This window comes from Impatiens glandulifera, chromosome 6 (assembly GCF_907164915.1).
Source record: "Impatiens glandulifera chromosome 6, dImpGla2.1, whole genome shotgun sequence".
In the NCBI taxonomy this organism is placed as follows: domain Eukaryota; kingdom Viridiplantae; phylum Streptophyta; class Magnoliopsida; order Ericales; family Balsaminaceae; genus Impatiens; species Impatiens glandulifera.
Window position 1 is genome coordinate 6,935,576 of NC_061867.1, and position 21,705 is coordinate 6,957,280.

Genomic DNA, 21,705 nt, shown 5'->3' on the forward strand with positions numbered 1-21,705 from the left:
ATATATACTCTATCTAAATACTTCCAATTGTGAAAATGTAAAAAAAAAAACTAATTCCTTTGTGGCGAATGTGGGTAGCCAAATATACATTGATATATATGAAGAGTGCATAATTCCAATTACCAGTCTAAAATATTTTTAAACTATATATATTAACAACAAAGTTCATATAATTTCAGAAAGATTATATACAAAATTTAATTTATAATAAAAATAATATAATTTAGTCATTAATATAATAAATCAAATAAAAATAGAGAAATTATTAACGTCAATTAATTTCTCATTAGATGCAAATCTTTCCACTTCCTATTATTAGTCATTAATTAATTATAGAGAGCAAGGTAAGCCCTAGTCTTGAGTAAAGACCAAGTTTCCCAAAAAATTAGGCCTAATCATGCCTATTTATTTAGGACTTGGAATTAGGTTAAATGTAAATAATGTGCACGGTTATTGCTTAAGATAAAATACTTCTTTTTTAACATGGCATAATTAATCCTGAATGTTTGTGTTTGGTGAGAAGTGTTATGATACAAGTTAATTTTATTTTCTTCGTGCATTGTATAGTAAAAAAAATGGTACATTTGTCGAATGATATTCTAGAAGAGGTTCTCTGTCGATTACCTATTAAGTGTCTGATCCGTTTTAGATGTGTATCTAAATCTTGGCTTGCTTTAATCAGTAGCCCCTATTTCGTCAAATTACATTTTAACCGATCAGTCCAAACCAAGAGAAACCTTAGGCTCTTCAAAAGTAATCTTTTTCAGGTGGATTTTGATTCCCTCCATGACGACGATGTTCTTCAAGAGGTGAAGTTTCGGAATTATGGATTTGTACCTAAATCTTCATGTGATGGTTTGCTTTGTATGTCAAATACCCGTGACACTCAACGTGTTCTTGTGTGGAATCCTTCAACCAGAAGGAATCCTTCAAAAAGATGGCCGAATACTATAGCCGAAAAGAATTATCCGACAACCTGTTTAGGTGATGACTTTCTTAGCATGCCAAATGTCCATGCAATTGACAATGTCTTTTTATGGAATCCATCAACCAGAAAGGCTTTAAAACTTCCTTACGCATCAATTGAAATAGAAAAACAGATTGGTCTTTTCAATGCCTATGTTTATTGTGTTTATCGAATTGGTTACGATAACACCAATGACGATTACAAGGTGGTGAGAATTGTGATACTTAGTGAGCCTAGGTCGTTCTCCGAGTATGAGATTATGGTTTATAGTTTGAGATCAAATTCCTGGCATAGGCTAGAGAAGTTTCCTCACTGTCCGAATTGGAGTAACTTCGGAGATTGCATTGTTGGTGGAGCTCTACATTTTATGTCAATTGTGAAATCAGATTTAAAAAGTGAAAACTCGATTGTTGCATTTGATCTTGGGACAGAGAAATGCAGAGTACTTCCACAGCCAGAGTACAATGGTACTCCATCCAAATTATGTTTGGATAATTTGGGAGGATGTCTTTCGCTAAGTTGTGTGTACGAATCATCAATTGTGGATGTGTTTTTGCTGAAGGAATATGGCGGAATGAAAGAACATTGGTCGAGATTAATTACATTGTCACGAACAAGTACTTTTAAGATTTTTCACCCTTTGAAACCTATTGCTTATTCCAAGTGCGGTAAGAAAGTATGGTTGAATATGGATGATAAGAGGCTTGTTTTGTATAATTTGGAACAAAAGTCAGTTGAGGAGATTAAGGATCGTGATAGAAGCTCAACTAGCCTCCTATACAAATATTGTCTTGAAAGTCTCGTCACTGTCGATGTTCCAGGAACCACGGTATGTAACCAAATACTTGTCACATTTGATTTACAAATTGGAAATAGGTTCTCTTTAATCTCCATATTTTTTGTTTTGCATGAACAATATTCCTATTCAAATATATGTATTTTCCTCAATATACTACTATTTGTTCATATTTTTTAAAATGGTGGATTGATCTAAAGAAGATGTATCAGAAAATTGCATTCTTTGAAACACCTTTTTTTTGTTATATTTATTTTCAGAAGATCATATTTGGAAACTGGATCCATAAAGAGAAGATTTTCAAATATGCTTATTGTTGTGCTATACAAGCCACTTAATTCTTATTAATATAATTTTTCACTTGCATTGATTCTGAATTCGATATTTGTGTTTTTTTGACAGACGGAGATAGAAGAAGTGGTATAAAATTGTTGTCGCGGTATATATTGTTGAAGAAACGGATCAAATATCGTAGTAGTTTAAGAACATTTCAAGAATATTTGATTTAGACATTAATATATATTTGAGATTCTCTCCTCTCTTATATTATTATTATTATGGTAGGTCTTAATTTGATCGAGAAGGTTTTTCATATACTTATTTTCTCAAATTAATAAATGATATACCAACTAATTAATCACATTGATTTGTGTTTTTAAAATCCCATAACTTCATATATTTAATGTATAGTTGGTTACTTTCAATTCAATTCATAAAAATATATTTATTACAACAAAAAAAATATATTTAATAAATAATAATAAAATATTATTACACTTAGAGGGATGATTATATAACAAGGGAAAGATACACAAAAATGACATTTGAGATAGTTTGATTTTACAATTTTTTTTAACCAAAATGATACTCGAGAAATAATAGGAATATAATTCTCATTGTCTCAGAATTTAGTCATCTCAATCAACATTTTTAGCACACCAATGGTTCATAATATAACTCAATGTATAATAGTATTACTCTAGACTCCCAGAAATTCTCACAACAAAATACAGTCGGAACAACTTTATCGAATAGAGAATAACAATATCCTACATGATTTAATAAAAACACCACTTTGTGACCACTAAAGATAATAACATTGTGATACGATTAACAGATTAACCGAACCTTAGATTAACCGAACCTTAAGAGCTGTAAATGTCATTGATTATGAGATCTCTATAAATAAAAATAGTGGCAAGCACAAAAAAAGGCCAGCACAAAATATTTACCCACACCATACATCATCCCAAAATTGATGAATCATTAATCACGGTAAACGAAGAAGGTTCACGTTAACTTTTCGACATAATTGATATGTTACTCCAAATGCTACATCCCGCATTACAATTGGACATTTTTATGAACCAACTAGACCAATTCAACTCATATTTGTTTCCAGTCATACTAACTCAGAGACTCCCCTATTTTGAAGCAAAACGACCAAACCACTTTGACAATAAGACCTTATTAAAATCACAAAGGTTACAAAAATCCAAACCCTCTTGATACTTGGACATTTTCATTTATCCAACTAAATAGACGTGAGAACGAAGACTTAGAGATCCTCATAAGTATTTACACATCAACCTCTCCATTTTCATACCTATACTTTTAGGAATAATAATAAACAATGACATCATATAAGTAGACATAAAGACCAACATGCTCTTCATAAAGACCATAAAACCTCCCTTACAGATAAATTTACTCTCCACATAGCTAGAGAGATTTATTTTCATATTAGAGATAATTGAATCTCAAGAGCTTTTAGAATGAGACTTTGCCCCCATTGGATACCAATATAGGTGGCAAAAAATAATCCAATGGAAAAACTCAAAATACTCATTGTACATGTTAAAAAACGACATGTTTTGATAAACAGTCGAACTCTTAGATCGAAGCTCCATAACTTACATTTATCTTAAATCTCAAATTAGATGAGAAACTAAAATGGTAGTCTTATTTAGAGTTCATTTTTTATTTTGTCGATTAAATTAGTTTTGACTTTGAGAGTTATAATCTAATTTTTTTCTTTCAAATATTAAGAAAGAAGATATTTACTGTTTGATTTTGATTAATAACACAATTACTAGGGTAAAAGTAAATTAGATACCTTTAAGATTCTTCCCATAATTAATAGGGCTACTTGTGATCTGTTATGTAATATATTTTTCTTCTTGACACATACTTCTATGTCTTCAAAATAAATAAAATAACTGGAATAAAATGATAGTCATCAGTTAATATAACCTTAACTAATCGATTAATTAAAAATTATATTAGTTTAGAATTAGTGTGGTATATTATTTTAACATGAAAAATTAAGTTATGTTACGAAATTCCCCAAAGTTTTTTACTTTGTTTGGAAAGTAGTCTTTGTTGCTGTTGTATAAAAGTAAAATTTAGAATTATGCTTATATTTTTAGCACTTTATTTGAATTGAACCTTATTTTTAGAACATTTGAATTCAAGATTTAGACGTTAACACATTTCTCAGATTGCAATTTCAAAATTTGTAAAAAAAAAAATGGGATTTTTTTAGTAAAAAATCTAAAAATTATTATTATATAATAATATTTATTTTTAAAATAAAGAATATTTTAATATTTAGATTAATTAATTAAATGATAACCAGAACCAGGATTAGTTGAATAAATATAATTTAGTTAAATATTAAATAAATAAATAAAATTATGTGGCCCAACTTAGAATAATTAAATTATGCCTAAATAAAATTTTCCTTATTAGAGAAATTTGAATTATTTTTTATGTACAAAGGATGACTTTTGCCTAAGGGAAATTTGAGGAAATGACCCCAAAATAGGGCCTAATAGCCGATGGTGCGGGCCCAAGATTTTTATAGCGCTGTTGACCCCCAAACATTTTTCTGCCGAAAATACCCCCGTTGCGTCACGCACCCTCCCGTTGCGTGACGCACCTGAGGGCATTGTGAAAAGTCCACAATGCCCTTACTATATAAGAAAAAAAAGATCAGTTCTTTTCATTCTTTCTTTCTTCTTCTCCCTCTTCACTTCCCTTCTCCTCCTTCTCTCTAAAAAACCGAACCACCGATCGACGAAGACGACGGCGGAATCCTCTCTTCCTTCACCATGTCTCTTTCTGCTGCTACAGGTATTCTTCTCCTTCTTCATTTATCTCTTGGATTGCTTTGTTTGTTAGGTTAGGGTGTAGTGATTAGTGAATGAGTAGGTGGAATGCCACCGTCGCGGCGGAAACCGGGTGCGTAACGCAGTTGCGTCACGTAGTTGCGTAACGCAGTTGCGTCACGTAGTTGCGTAACGCAGATGCGTAACGCACCCCAGACCCTTTATAACTATTACTTGATTTCATTATTACGGTGTCTCTCGATTGATACTATAATTTTTTCAATTGCAGCTGAAGTATTTGCTGACGTATTTGTTGTGTACAATGGAGAGTGGCAAATTGCAGCCAATGGTACCAGGTCTTTCTCTGCACAATCATGCAAAACCATGGATATACCTCAATGTACTACATTTGCTCAATTAGTTGATACAATCTATGAGACGATTAACGTGCAAAAGTCTGCATATGATTTAGTGATTAAAGTCATGTATGATCCTTCTGCAAAACTTCCCCCTGTTGTTATTGAGGGAGATAAAGATGTGGGCATGTATTTATCACGGTTGATATCGGGTCGAAGTTCGTCATCTTCGTCACCACTTTGTGTCTCATTAGTAGAGAAGTACCCAAGTCAAGATACTACACTACCAATCATTACTCAAAAAAGTATACCCGGCGTTGTTTCTCGAGTTGTTTCTCAACAGATTTTATTTGAAAGTGATAATGAAGGAGGAGGAGAAGAAGATGAACGAGCTCATCATGAACTGATTAATCATGAACGCGTTATTGACTTTAATTATGAACGGGTTAGTGATTTCCAAGCTACTACTAGTCCTGCATCAGTAGTTGCACGCACGCCGCACCGGTCAATACCTACACCAATGGGTACACCATCTAGTGCAAGAGCAATGGGTACACCATCTAGTGCAAGAGCGTCAATGGGTACACCATCTAGTGCAAGAGCGTCAATGGGTACACCATCTAGTGCAAGAGCGTCAATGGGCACACCATCGACAGACCCTACAGACGTATCACCGACAGACCCTTCATTTGCATTGGCGTTAACTAGTGAAACCGTATTGGAAGTCGGTACGTTATTTGATACTAAAAAAGAACTTCAACTGACGCTATATAAATATGCGATGACTTATCATTTTGAATTCAAAGTGAAAAAGTCTCGAAAACATCTTTGGTATGTGAAATGTATGGATGAGACATGCAAGTGGAGCTTACGTGCTGTGAAAGGTAAGTTTTCCGAGATGTTTGAGATTCGGAAATTCAATCGACAACACTCATGCTCAGTTTTGACGAGGCCGGAAAAAAAAATGCAAACACCGGCATGGGTTATTGGGCAGTGCATGAAGGGTAAGTACATGGATCATCACCATAACCACTTGCCTAAAAAAATAATTGAAGACATGCAGTCAGATTATGGGATGTTTTTGACTTATAATAAGGCTTGGAGGGCAAGGGAAACGGCTTTAACGGCGGTGCGAGGAACGGTAGAGGATTCCTATGGAAAATTGCCTTCATACCTATACATGTTGGAGAAGAATAATCCGGGTACCATAACAGATATTCAGACAGACGAGCACGGGCATTTCAAATATATGTTCATGTCTCTAGGCCTCTCAATTAGGGGTTTCAAAGCCTTCTGTCGTCCCGTATTGTGTGTTGATGCAAGTTTTCTCAAGCACAAGGTGGGAGGTCAACTATTGGTGGCTGTTGCATTGGATGCCAATGAGCAACTGTATCCTGTTGCATTCGGCGTTGTTGATTCAGAGAATAATAACTCGTGGACTTATTTCATGCAAAAACTTAGAGAAGCAATTGGATTAGTTGATGATCTCGTCTTCGTATCCGATAGACACCCAAGTATAGCCAATGCCTTGTGTGCTGTTTTTCCAGAAGCAGACCACGGTGCGTGCACATATCACATAAAGATGAATATTAATGCCAAATTCAAAACTGATAATTGCCATGTCGAGTTTGATTTGGCTTCTCGTGCGTACACTATCCCCCAATTTAATCGGTTTTTTGACAAGATCAGGGTTAAAGATCATAGGATTGCTGCCTATTTGGAAGAGATTGGGTTTCAAAGATGGAGTAGAGCATATTTCCCCGGTAAACGATACAATCAACTCACAAGCAATTATGCAGAGAGTTTGAATAGTCAGTGCAGGGAAGCCAGAAAGTATCCAATTTCAGCAATGCTTGAGTTTTTAAGAACAACATTACAAGGGTGGTTTAATGATAGAAGAGAAAAAGCGTCCAACCACCAAGAATTTTTATCTCCAACGTATGAAAAGTTATTATGTGATGGTTTTGAGAAAGCAAGATTCTATACCGTATCATCCCTTAACCGATTTGAGTTGTATGTGCATGATAATGAGGCACATTATAAAGTCAATTTGAAGGACAAGGACTGCACTTGTAGGGTATTTGAAGTCTCCGGTCTTCCTTGTACACATGCACTGGCTGCTGCCCGTCACAGGAATGTGGTTCCTTACGACTTATGCTCAAGGTATTTAATCGTTTTGAACTTATTTATTTAACCTATTTTTAATTGTTTTATTATCCTTCTCATAGGTATTATACAACTGTATCTTGGTTGAATGCATATGCGGAGACATGTTATCCGGTTGGTGATGAAGAGAATTGGGATCTTCCCGATATTATCAAACAACGCGTGTGTCTAAAACCACCTGTGAAGGTTAAGAAAGGTCGGCCACAAACTAAACGTAGGACATCCCAAGGTGAGGTCCGTAAGGTCCCGAGACGATGCAGTTCATGTGCAGGTCTAGGACATAATAGAGCAACATGCAAAGCAGTGATGCCTGCACCGTCTACCGCAAGAGCAAGAGCATCATCTCAGCAGCATGAGCCCTCATCATCTCAGCAGCATGAGCCCTCATCATCTCAGCAGCATGTGCCCTCATCATCTCAGCAGAATGAGCCATCATCATCTCAACTGTACGAGCCCTCATCTCAGCTCTACGAGCCATCATCTCAATCTTACGAGCCATTAGCTTAGAATGAACTTGTTAGTGTTGTGTTGTGGTGTTAATGTTGTTTTTGTAGACTTATTACCAAATGTCTTGTGTGGAGGTGTTAATGTTGTGTTTGCATCAAGGATTCAAGATTCAAGGATTCAGTAAAGTGTATTGTATTGTTAATGGTGTTAATGTTGTTTTATGGTGTTTTTGTAGTTTTCTGGTGAATGTAATACAGGGACAGGGTTTTTGTACCAAGTGTTTTTCTAGACGCAGCTGCTTGACGCAGCTGCTTGACGCAACTGCTTGACGCAACTGCTTGACGCAGCTGCTTGACGCAGCTGCTTGACGCAGCTGCTTGACGAAACTGCTTGACGCAGCTGCTTGACGAAACATGGTTTACATTAGTGCAGAACCTATTACAAAGGTTTGAGATTAACATTACAAAAATTACAAAGGTTTACATTAGTGCATGGTTTACATTAGTGCATGGTTTAATTAATTAGAATAACATATATATCATAAACAACATTTGATATCATTAAATCAACTATATTACAAAGGTTTGAGATTAACATTACAAAAATTTGATATCAGTACAGAACAAAAGTTTCATAAATAACCTATGGATCTACAATACCATGAAATAACCTCACTGCCCACTTTTCTCTCCAAGCTTTCATCTCAGTTGAGGTCACTTCTGATAGATTCAGACCTGCAGTCAAGTACTCAATATACATAAGTACAAATACACCACAATCTCCACTCTTTGTTGCTTTGGGAACTTCGGACTCTGGACGTCTAGTGTATGGCAAAACGGAATCAGGGTTGAGCATTGGAAATCGTTGTTTATCTTCAAGAGGCAATGCCTTGTCAAATATAACCGGAATCATTTGGCACATCGGCAGCACAAACTCATCAAGATTAGCATAACATCCAGGATCGCAGTCATATACGTCTACGCGCCTCTCCATAAGACCCAGCGCTTCAAACCTATCAGATACTTTTTTCAAGGCTAGGACAGATTTCAATGAAATCCTACCAGGAAAATCATGAACCGTGAAGTCTGCCATCTACAAAAGGGAAAAGAAAAACAACAATGTTTGAGAAAACATTTCACAACAAATATAAACAAACGAGAAGAAAAGCAACCGACAAAATAGCTAGAAACAACTGTCAGATGCGTCAAGCAGCTGCTTGACGCAGCTGCTTGACGCAGCTGCTTGACGCAGCTGCTTGACGGAACCCAACCCATAAACCGTGCATGAACCATTTGAAATCTCAAGAAGCATCCTACCCTAATTCCTAACATAAAACATGCATGAACCGTTTGAAAGCAGGAAGCAACCTACCCTAAAACCCTAACATAAAACATGCATGAACTTTTTGAAAGCAAGAAGCAACCCTAAAAACATAACATAAAACATGCATGAAGCATTTGCAAGCAAGAAGCAACCAACCCTAAAACCCTAACATAAACCATGAATGAACCATTTGCAAACAAGAAGCAACCAACCCTAAAACCTAACATGAACATAAACAAACATAACTAAAACTAACCTCAAGAAGTCAATGAATGAACGAGAAGATGAAGACGAAGACGAGCAGGAAGAGACGTCGAGGCAGGTGCGTCGTCGAGGCAGGTGCGTCGTCGGGTGCGAGAGAGAGAGAGAGAGCATGAATAGTGGTCGAGGCTTATTTGGGTTTTTATATAAAATAAAAATAAATGTGACGCATCGTCTCCTACTTGACGCATCCGAGTTGACGCATCGGAGTTGACGCATCCGAGTTGACGCATCCGAGTTGACGCATCCGAGTTGACGCATCCTACTTGACGCATCCGAGTTGACGCATCCATCTTGACGCATCCGAGTTGACGCATCCATCTTGACGCATCCGAGTTGACGCATCCATCTTGACGCATCCATCTTGACGCATCCATGTTGACGCATCCATCTTGACGCATCCATCTTGACGCATCCATCTTGACGCATCCATCTTGACGCATCCAACGTGACGCATCCTACCAAACAAACAATCTGCATTCAACGAATCAGTAAAGGAATCAGCGAATCAATGAGGAACAAACAAACACGAAACAAACAATAACGAAATAAACACAAAATATAGTGGAATGGCCGAATGAAATGTCAATTTGTTCGAAATCCTCAGCGCTGTGCAAACTCGTCTCCATTGGATGTTCTTCGAAGCTATAGGCCGTTGAATATGGTGCCATGGTCGACGGTGCCTCTTCGATTCGTTCTTCATCGCTGAGAAAGAAGAGAAAATCTTCTCCGCCACCATTAGGGTTTCACGGCGGAGAAGGGGGCTGGATGAGAGAGAAACTGAAACGAAAAAGAAAAAAAATTAAGCCTTTATAGGGTTCGGGGTGCGTCACGCACCTGGAGGGTGCGTGACGCATGGGTAAAATGGTCATTAAAAAATTTGGGGGTCACCAGCGCTATAAAAATCTTGGGCCCGCACCATCGGCTATTTGGCCCTATTTTGGGGTCATTTCCTCAAATTTCCCTTGCCTAATAGGACAAATATTAAATAGCCCTCAAACTTCTATTATTAGTTAAATTAATTCTATAAAATTAAAAGGAATATCCAATGAAAAAAGGAATATTTATGAATGATTTTGTTAAATGAAAAAAAATATTATCATCCTTATATTTATAGAAAATGTCTAAAAATAGTTTTATTTAATACCTTTTATTCTAAAAAAAAATAATAATAAGGAAATAAATAAAATTTAGTATTAGTACTCATAAAAAGAAAAAGATAAGCATAAATCTCAAAATATTATCATGAACATAAATATAAAATTAAATCTATAGAAAAATGTATCCAAATAGTTTTATTTTAATATTTTATAAATATACCTTATTTTTGTTTATATTTCATTATTTTAAAAAAAAACTCAAGATTATTTTAATTAATTCTTTTAATATATAAATAATTAAATAATATTATATAACATTCAAGATATTTTAAAAAATAGTTTTTAAATAAATTATTTTTTTCTCAAACTGTTTTTAAATTGAATAATTATTTTTTTATCATTCTACTATTTATTAGCCTATAGAGTAATATTTTTTTTTTTTATGTTAGGCTCTATGTTTGTGTTAAATGATTCTTATCATTTTTTATAGAGCAATAATAGAGAACCAGAATCTGGTGTTATGAATGGTGTCGAGAATGATGTACCACGTAATTAAATTTAAATCTAATACAAGATAAATTCTATTTTTTAAGTCCAATTATTTGACAATAAATTTTTGTTTTCTATTATTATTTTTTTAATATATATATATAAATATTTTCAAAGAATATATATATATATATATAATATTTTTGAATTTAAATTTTATAAAATTAAAATAAATATAGATTTTATGATTAAAAAAAGAAAAAAAAAACATGTTTGACTATTTTTTAATAAAAAAATATTTTATTTTAAAAAAATTATTAATGAGCATTAATTAAAAAACAAAAATAAAACATGGGTCCATGAAATTATTTGTAGACAAAGACACGAGTTTTTCTTGAGAGAGAAACGCTGTCTTCTTGGTCAAGGCGATCATCGCGAGGAATTCCGATCAGCTAGCATCCGGCGATTCCATAACCCAACGCATGTGAGTTTTCATTTCTTCAATCCTTTAGATTCATATCTCACACGCGAATCGATCGCCAATCAAAAACTTATGTATATATATATCTTTGATTACTCGTAGAATTTGATTTCTTCATATAGTTTATGGAAATGATTGAACTGTCAAATTCTTCTGAATTAAGTAATGGGTTTGTCCCTGCTGTTTTTTTTTGTCAGTCTGGATTAGAATTAAGTAATTGGGTTCAGTTTAGACTACAATCAACTAGTTAATGTAATCGAATCTAAGATGTTAATGTTTTGTTTTCTTCATGGATCTCTAGGTAAGGATGTGAATGTTAAGGTTTTTGTCCAAATGAAAAGTAGGATGAAAATAAGATTGAGCTGGTGTATCAGTTTTGGTATCATAATGAACAAAAGATGCAAGCTCTGGATTATAATTGAGTATGATGCATTTAGACACTTGTATTTATACTTATTGTAGAACCAAGTCATTTTCATCATTTGTTAACTTGTAATGTTTAGATTTAGAATAGTGAAATAAGATAATGCAGTCCATTCAAACCCTAGAAGTTTGAGTCTATATGTAATATTGCTTTTATATTTGGCTACTAGAATTTTAGTCCAGACAGGTAGTTGATGCAGCATATTCCCTTTTCGTCTGCTTAGTTTAGTGTCATTGCTATATATCTCTTGCAAGGAGAAATGAAGAAAATGCATCAGCTATGGTAAAAGTGCAACCAAATATGTCATGATATGTGTGGTTATGAATTCAGAAAAAACAACAAATGTGAATGATGCTCACTCAAACAAAAACAGTATGAATCTCAAAATGACGCTGATTTCCTAATGTCATACTTGACCCCCAAAATGTTTGTCTTTCCTCTCTTTCTGATTTCATCATGTTCATTTTATTGATCATTCTACTAGTTATCTCTTTCCTTCGCAAAGAGTTGTGAAGAGGGCAGACAATACTGCTACCTCATAAACTACAGAGTAGCTCAAGTGGAAAGTGTCTTACCTAACATGTTTGATTTCCACTAAGAATGCCATGGTTGAAGTGGGGATCATGGTTGTGGTGGGTTGTGCTAGCTTCCTCCAGGGAATAAACCCTGATTTTCCAAAAAACAAAGTATTGCTAGTTCATAGGTTTCTTTTTTTCTTTTGGGTATTTTTCAGATCATTGGATGAATCATGTTATACATTTCAAATGAGCTGAACTACCTTGTATCATTTTTACAGTTGCCTCTTTCGGAACTGCTCAATGAAATCTGGAACATCTTCCTTGAATCCATATGCTGCAGCATACATTCCCCTTTCAAGAAGAAATACTGCATGGCAAGACACAGATCCTAAGAGCAAGAATGAGACTGGTAAGGTGGGACTTCACACTAAAGGTGTAGCATGGAACCAACATCAAGCTAGTGATGAGTACATGATGAAGGGAAAGATAACCTATGGCTCCTATGGTTCAACTTCCCAAAGTTCAAAAGATAGATTTGATAAGGCAAATCTTACTGAAGAGTTTGATATGGATTTGACATACCTTCAGATGACATTTCCTGGTATATCAGATGAGTCACTTGCAGAGGTTTATTTGGCAAATAAGAGAGACTTGGAAGCAGCAGTCGAAATGTTGAGGCAACTTGAGGTAAGCTTTCTTAACTGTCGAATATAATGAAGTTCCAAAAACTATCTGCGTAAGGTATATCTTAGTTTTACATTTAAATGAATCGATATAAGACAAGGATTCTGCAGACACTGAATCAGTTTGCAGATTTTAATTTCACCTGCCTAACACATCATGTTTAAAATTCGATAGAAACTTCATCTGTACCATCTTCACTAAAAATTTTAAAGCCACAAACGATTGCACAATGAAGGTGGGATTCATTCCCAAAAAAATGAAGATATTGACAGATTCTAAATGAGTTGCAACAAGAATAGACAATAGGGATAATTTTCATCATGTATGGAGAATAAATAATTGAATTCGACCAGGATTTATTCTGGGGTGGCTAGCATGACCCCTTTTAAATCAGAGCGTTTTTAGTGGGAATTGTCATTTGAGCTACTTGGTTGAGATTAGGTGTAATAATCTTTGCATTGTGAGAGTTGTGATATTTGCTTAATTTCAACCAACGAATTGCCCTCGCTTAGAAAATAGAAGGTATTTGTTTTATTATATCAGTTCTATTCCTTTTTAGTTTATTTCATTTTGACAAACATACATTTTACATAGTAATTATTTTTCTATTCAATGCATGTTTTAAACAATCAATGTATATCTTGTTGTATAATCTTATGATTGTGTCCATGTTAATCTACAGCTGGACACAGATGATTTTTCTGATCTTCCAGACAGCTTGGATATTGGAGATATTGTGGAATCTGGATTTAGCCTGAAGAATGGGAAAGATGAAATAGCAGGTTCTTCAATTGGATCCTCATAAATGGTACACCAGATGATCATGCTTCCCCTTAGCCATAACAAAAAATCCGAAAAACAAATAATCCAAAAACATAATTTAGTTTTCTGGTTTTTAAATTATGAACTATAGCAAGGTAAGAAGAGTTTGGTTAGGCTTGGTTTTTGTTTGTATAGTTCTTTGCTATTTGAAAATGCTTTGTTTCTTTATTTCCATCATGACTTGAACCATCATCTCTGGCTCGGTTTTTTGTTTTCGCATGCCATATAAATATTTTCTAAACAGCTATTCCGGAATTGTGTGTGAAAAACCCACACAAACAAATGGGATATGTCACATTTGGTCTTGTATCCGAGTGTTTGGGTTTGGTTTGGGATGCATTTGTTGTAATGTTTTCTTAAAATGTTCATCATGTTTTGGTTGCATCTGTTGTCTGAAAGTTGATCCATTGGTTTTGGTCCTTTCTAATTTAAGGAAATGTTTACTTTTCACTTTTTTGGGCTTATTTTAGCTTTTGGAGTGTGAAAGTCAAGAGCCAGTGAATAATGGTTAACTATACTCATAATAATAATAATTTCTATTTAAATGGTCCTTAGTTATAAAACTATAAATAATTTTACTTTTGAAAAAATTGAACTTTTTTCATTGCTCTTTGATTTCACAGAAATACAAAATTTGATATTATTATTTGTTAAAATACTAAATAGTTCAAAATGAGAAACCAAAAGCATCACAAAAGAAAAGGTTGTAATGTGTAACAACCTATTTCAAAGAATAAACCCTAATCTTTGAAAAAAAATCTAACACACTTAATGATAAGAGTTCTTTTTCTAGAAAATCAAAAGTTTGTAATTTCAATTTTCACTAATGTGTCACGACTACAGGTGATTTAGCCACGGTCGCACCTCGGGAAGATACTGAGGAAAAAGAAGCGTTTTTTGACACTTACGTTTGCCGACGGAAAACCAGCTATATTCGATCTTGGTTGGCCTTTCACCCCTAGCCACAAGTCATCCCTAGACTAAACTCGAGTGAAAAAAAGTTCCTAAAATCAGTTCATTCATTTGTAAGGGTTGAAACTTACGTTTGCCGACGAAAAACCAACTATATTCGATCTTGGTTGGCCTTTCACCCCTAGCCACAAGTCATCCGACTAAACTCGAGTGAAAAAAAAGTTCCTAAAATCAGTTCATTCATTTGTAAGGGTATTCAACCCTTGCATGTCTGTCGGTTCTTAGCTGCTCTTTCAACCGGTCAGTTAACCGGTTACGGTTAAGTTCAATTTTACTCTTTATTTTACAAACTGGTTAATCGACAAGGTTTGGTATCGGTTTTATCGGTTTTGGAACCATTGGTCTGGTCAGTACCGGTTGATTAACCGGTTTAACTGTAAACCCGATAATTCAATTTTTTAAATTAAATATTAAACTTATTAAATAATTTTATTTTTCAAAATCCTTTGCGTTATTTTTCATTTTTTATCTATATTATAATATATTATATTATTGTTATAATATAATATATTATATTATAATAATATTTCATATAAATATTTAAAAATATTTTATATATTATATTATTATAATTATATAATATATTTCAAAAGTATTAATTTTGTAAATCGGTTCTTAGCTGCTCTTTCAACCGGTCAGTTAACCGATTACGGTTAAGTTCGATTTTACTCTTTATTTTACAAACTGGTTAATCGACCAGGTTTGGTATTGGTTTTATCGGTTTTGGAACCATTGGTCTGGTCAGTACCGATTGATTAACGGGTTTAACTGTAAACCCGATAATTCAATTTTTTAAATTAAATATTAAACTTATTAAGTAATTTTATTTTTCAAAATCCTTTGCGTTATTTTTCATTTTTTATCTATATTATAATATATTATATTATTGTTATAATATAATATATTATATTATATTAATATTTCATATAAATATTTAGAAATATTTTATATATTAATTATATAATATATTTCAAAAGTATTAATTTTTAAACTAATAGCATAAATTATATTTTTTTAAAATAATTCTGTACAAATTATAATTTAAAATTAAAAAAAAAACTAATATATATATTATTAAATATTATTTATAATATATTTAATATTTACAAAATAACTAATATAAATATACATGATTAAATTATTACCGATTTACAAGTGAAACCGTTAGAAAAATAGTTCAACCGAAAATCGAACCCGTTAACCGCTAAAAAAATAGTTCAACTGAAAACCGAACCCGTTAACCAATAAAATGAAACCGATAAGCTATCGATTCAGTTGAGTTATCAATATTTTTGCAAAACCATATTCATTTGTAAATACAATTTTATTCATTTAAAAATACAATTATATTGACATAAGCTTACAAATAATTTTTTTTGGAAATTTATCCTTTTTCACAATTTCTCTATCGCTACCATTCTAATAATGAAAATATCCTTACTTTCTCTTTATAAAATTTAAATACAAAAATACATTATTATAGTAATTTAACAAATTAAAAACCTAAATAACCTAATTTTTCATCAAACAAAATATTTTGAAAAATCCCTAAAAATCCCCAAATAACCAATATGGAAAAGCCCTAAAAGTTTATGAACAGTTTTGCATAGTTTACAGTCTTGTAATTGACAGCTGCTACAACTAATTGATTAAAACAAAATTGCTTTAACAAAACAAAGTCAAACAAACCCTAAAATCCCCTGCATCTTACAAATATAAACACTACAAATAGAGATGAATTAAAGAGACAAGAGAAAATAGCAAGTTGCTCATCAATCATTCAATAGTGTTCATACAACTCATATGCCTCTATGGCAAGTGCAACAAATCTTGTAGCAGCTATATAGAATTACATGAAATCCAATTTAAGATAATGTCAAAAGAAAAGAAGAAAAAAAAAATGATTTACCCATCATCCATCCACAGTAGAAGTTTTTAATAATACTATTGAAAACATATTATTATTATCATTATTAATCTAGGCCACAAAGAAGAGGAAAATCATTAGAAAGAAAATAAGAACAAAGAAAACTTTGATCATCAACCACCTGTTAGATGATATGCTGTTAAGGTATTTAAGCAAAGCTCCCTGAGCCCCTTCCACATTTGCCATTGTATCATCCATGTTCTCATCAATCCTGCATACAAAATTAATGCATCGGCCACAATTCGATGTTACATAATTCAATTGGAATATAAGATAGAGTTCAATACTTTAATAATTATTCTCCAATGATTTTTTAAATGTGTGGTCAATTCAACTGGATCCACATCCATATGAGATATCTCACTCAAAAAGTTTTTCCAAAATTGGCCATGACTAAGACAAAGCAAACTGGTTAAAATAAGAAAGCTGAAGGTAAGCAAAACTAACAACCAAATGAATTATGCATAAAGCTAACGATTTTTGTGTTCTTTTTAATATGAACCTCATTACAAGAAAAAAATGGATTATGAACAAAGCTAAGCAAACTCAAGACTACATATAAGATGCATATGTTCACTGCTGAGGCAGAAATTAAAGAAGTTGCATTAGACACCTAGCCAATAATCAAGCACATTATTTATAAGGGTATCCAAATACAAGCCAAAATAGCATGGCCAAAAACAAAGAATGTAGAGTCTGAACTGCTTGCAAAAAATGGAAAAAACCAAACATCATACTACTACCTATGTTCTTTTTTGCTAGATCACTAAAGATTTGGCACAATCTTTAAGAGTTCAAATAACCAACATAGGTCAATGCTAACTTATTTCTTTAAACTGTTTTAGTAGAAGAAACATTGACACTATTGCTTGCTTTCTGTTCTCGATTTAAAGCTATAGTAGATATCAGTGATATCAAGCATTGACATTTGATCCCAAATTGTGTCTCCGCTAATCAATTTTGTTTTTTTACATGAGCTTTAGCATATAGCTGCTGAATTAGAATAACAATCATGTTATTGTTAAAGTGTATGTCTATGTAGTTCAGAGAAACAACTTCAATCGATACACTGGAATATAAAAAACAAATTAATCACTTAAGGCACCTAAATTAGACGTAATTTTCAGAAGTTCCAAATTGACATAATGTAGTTGAAATTTTTTTCGAAGGAATGAAAAATAAATAACTAAATATTAAAAGAAAAAACCTGATTGCAATTTCTCCTTGCTGAGAAACCAAGGTTGCCAATTGGTTGAAAATATTGCTGAGTTCATGAATGGTTGACTCCACATTTTGGAGAGCTTCAGCTCTACTCTGCATGTAACTGTCCTGTAATGGAACCATCTGCTGCTGCTGCTGCTGTTGATGTTGTTGCAGCAAAGGCTGAGATTCTCCATCCACCTGTTTTCTGATATAAGAGTGAAAAATATCATCAGGTGTTATCTTCAATCTCATAAATTAAATGTTGACAACATATCATACAACAAAACTGTTTTGGTATCTATTTTTTTGTTCATGTTGATCATAATCAGAAAAATCAACACTTGTTATGTTTGTCAAAAAGCACAATGATTCTCTATATGAAATGAATGTTATAATTTGGATCATGATCGAGAAAATGATCTGTACACAAAAACAAAAATCACAGTGTACTCTTGATCATGATCCAAAAGGTGATTTGATCCTGGTTTGAAAAAATCTTATATCTTTCAGTTTTAACTTTGGCAATTTTCCAATAAGATCATAATTATGGAGAGATTGTGACAAAATACTAGTTTTCCATTCAACCTAAAAGCCCCCATTCAGATTCGAAAACGCTCTTCAATCATATCATAATTTCGTGCAGGAAGTGGTGGTCCAATCATCCTAAGGTTGAGGGGAGACCATCTTTTATCCTTTTTCACAAACTTCAAAATCTCAAAATTTTTAAGAGAATGGAGGAAAACCAACTTTGGTTCCCTCCATTCAAACATTTCTAACGTATGTCATGAAATTGATAGTTTCAGCTAGATTTCAAATAGACTCATTATCAAATCCATGAGAAGTTCAACAACAACAAAACAAAAAAGGAAGGAAAACAATGTGACAAGACAAGTAATGTGAAGCTTGAGATTTCACAAACAAAATGGTATCACGATGTTCTAAATAAATTCTCTTGTTGTACAATTTCACCCAAAAAGAGACTTCCTCTTTTAAACAAAATTTTGTGTCCAGGAGGCGAAAGAAAGCTGGGTTGACAAGAGAACAAAGAGATGAATCTATTTACTGGAGAATAGAGACGCAGCAGTCTTGGGTAAATTGAACAACTGAGCAAATTTTGGTTGAAGAGATCTATCTGAAGTATGTATAAAAAAAGAGAACCAAACATGAAAATTCCTAGTTCACATATGAAGATTGGCTGTAACATCATGAGAAAGAAACAAAAATAAGTTCTTGACAGTCATTCATTTTTTACCTAGGAAACAACTCTGCTGAAGATGTTGGTCCATTAGCCCATGGTGGAGGAGGACCCGCAGAGGCACTAGCTGCAGATCTAGCTGCTAATGGCCGTTGACGTACAAAAGAAGTTGCAGAATCCTTAGAAGCTGTAGAAGAAAATAACTGTCTCCTGTTTTCATGAACCTTCAAATTCTGCATAAGTTGAAGCTCCACAATCAATATATGCAAACTAATCATCTGTTTTGTTACCAACTTTATGTTTGCCAAAGATGTAACAAAATTCAAGTTTTAACTCTAATGATGAAATTAAATAAGCATTACCTCTGTTCTCATGGTAAGAACTTCTTTGAACTCCTTTGTTGTGCTCATCAAGCGGTTCTTCAGATCATCAACAACAGTAGTTGAATGACTGCTTGTATCACTAGAAACATTCTCATTCCCATTCCGAGAGTTAGAGTATAGTTGAAGATCAACAACAGCCGAGTTTAATGCAGTAATATCCTGCTTGATAACTGCAGTCAGCTCTTGAATTTCCATTGTTGGGTCATCAAAAACAGAAGTCCTTTTTGCTACTGAAATCAGGAAAGGCAAATCTAACTGTTATACAACAAATGAATCACCAACAATCATGAAAAACAAACATTACATTTGGCCAATTTTGAAAGCTTTTGCGATGTCTGATGTATGCCAAACCCAATTTTGGAAGCCTTCTTGTTGAACTCCGATTGCATTGAGAGAGCAGCTCGTTGATCATCCGATTTCGTACCACTACTACTTGGCCCATTCTGTGGAGAAGAAAACGACTTCTTCAATCTCTCGGTTATGCTCTGAAACTCCTGCGTCCGATCCCGAAAAGAGGAACTTGCACCTTTCACAGGCATTCTATAAGATCAACCAACAAACAGATCAGATACAATTCTTCAACCCGCCTTCCTCTATCGCTCAACCTGGAAACTGGGTTTTAGATAAAGAAAATTTGTGGGTTTTCCCAAACTCAGTGAACCAATTGGACCCTTAATATGATATAATCAGTAAAATCAGCTAGAAGGAAAACCCTAGATCTGGTTGGCGATTCTACCCTTTAAGCAAGTGTAGACTTTTCAATGATCAATGAAAGCAGATGACGGATAAGTTTCATGAAATTTGTGGGTAATAAGAAGGGAAAGAATCGAAATTGATGAAATCTTGACAGAGTGTAATGGGGGATGAGCAAATCCTTCCCGCGATGCAAACAAATCCTCTTGAACAGGAGAGAGATTTCTGGAGAGAATAAAAAGACTTGATTTTTACCCACAAATTGATCCCTCAATAAATACTTCAATTTATTTCTTCCCTTCCTTTCCTTATAGTTACCAACAGAACAAAATTATGAAGCTGATTTTATAATTTTATTAGGGTATAGAATTTTGATATAAAAAAATGTATATTTATATTAGGGTAGGATATGTTACATTTAAATAACCGGGTTATTTTGATTCGTATTCAAAATATATTAATTAAAGTTGCAACATATAGCTAATTAGGGTATAAAATTTTGATAAAAAAATATACATGAGTTGGGTATAAAATTTTGATATATATATTCATATATAGTTTATCATATATGTTACGGGATCTCGTGTCCCTCTCATCGAGAGTGACAAAACAGTAAAAAAAAATTAAATATAACTGTTTTGTCCCTCTAAATGGAGGAGAATAGATGATTCGGTAAAAGGGATCATTTCTACTAGTTTAGTTATATGTTTAATAAGGTCGAAAATAGTTTACTTAAATAACTTGTACTTATTTAATTCACATTCAAAATATATTAATTAAAGTTATTAGATGTGATTTTTTTTTTATTTACGTACACATTCACATATTGTGATATATCGTCTAATAAAAAAGGGTCGAATCCGATATAGTCTACATATAATATAGTATACTTAAATAATCTGACATATTCTATCCGCATTCAAAATATATTAATTAAAGTTGTGATGTTTGATTTTATTTTATTTCTATACACATTCAAATATTGTGATATTTCAATTTTGAATGTTTAAATAGTTGAAGAATTTATTTTATTTGATTAGTCATTTGAAAATTAGTTTATAAATAATGTTCAAAGATGAATATTGGATTTATAAGGTCGAATCCAAAACATTATACATTACTATTGATACATTCAATCCTTTAGGTTTTATTATCCATCCATGGGTAGTCTTGATAGAATATATTCATCGTATTATCGGATCTTACGTCAACTATGTCACCAATACATTTTCAATAAAATATTAATATAAAAAGATTAAAACTTTTATTTAATAATTAAATATCCCTGGATTATTCAATTCATCCTGGAAAACATTTTTCATGTTGGGAGTGATCTTTCTCCGTCTTTATGATGTTAATGTTGGGTTTAATGTTGGGTCTATCGATAA

At 33.1% G+C, this 21,705-nt stretch overlaps 3 protein-coding genes across 3 annotated transcripts; 2 read left to right on the top strand and 1 right to left on the bottom strand.

The window, feature by feature from the left end:
* The first annotated feature begins 575 nt into the window (after nt 1–575).
* LOC124943037 (F-box protein CPR1-like) lies at nt 576–2,101 on the top strand. The gene is made up of 2 exons (XM_047483604.1): nt 576–1,796; nt 2,024–2,101. Exons 1-2 carry the CDS (start codon nt 576–578, stop codon nt 2,099–2,101), a joined length of 1,299 nt encoding a protein of 432 aa, XP_047339560.1.
* A 9,269-nt stretch (nt 2,102–11,370) lies between these two features.
* LOC124941811 (polyadenylate-binding protein-interacting protein 6) lies at nt 11,371–14,136 on the top strand. Its single transcript, XM_047482164.1, has 3 exons — nt 11,371–11,499; nt 12,717–13,125; nt 13,805–14,136. Exons 2-3 carry the CDS (start codon nt 12,739–12,741, stop codon nt 13,925–13,927), a joined length of 510 nt encoding a protein of 169 aa, XP_047338120.1. The 5' UTR covers nt 11,371–11,499; nt 12,717–12,738; the 3' UTR covers nt 13,928–14,136.
* Nucleotides 14,137–16,655: 2,519 nt separating this feature from the next.
* LOC124942546 (syntaxin-32-like) lies at nt 16,656–20,562 on the bottom strand. Its single transcript, XM_047483072.1, has 5 exons — nt 19,929–20,562; nt 19,604–19,854; nt 19,299–19,474; nt 18,051–18,251; nt 16,656–17,054 (listed from the first exon to the last, which is right to left on the bottom strand). Exons 1-5 carry the CDS (start codon nt 20,161–20,163, stop codon nt 16,895–16,897), a joined length of 1,023 nt encoding a protein of 340 aa, XP_047339028.1. The 5' UTR covers nt 20,164–20,562; the 3' UTR covers nt 16,656–16,894.
* Nucleotides 20,563–21,705: the final 1,143 nt, after the last annotated feature.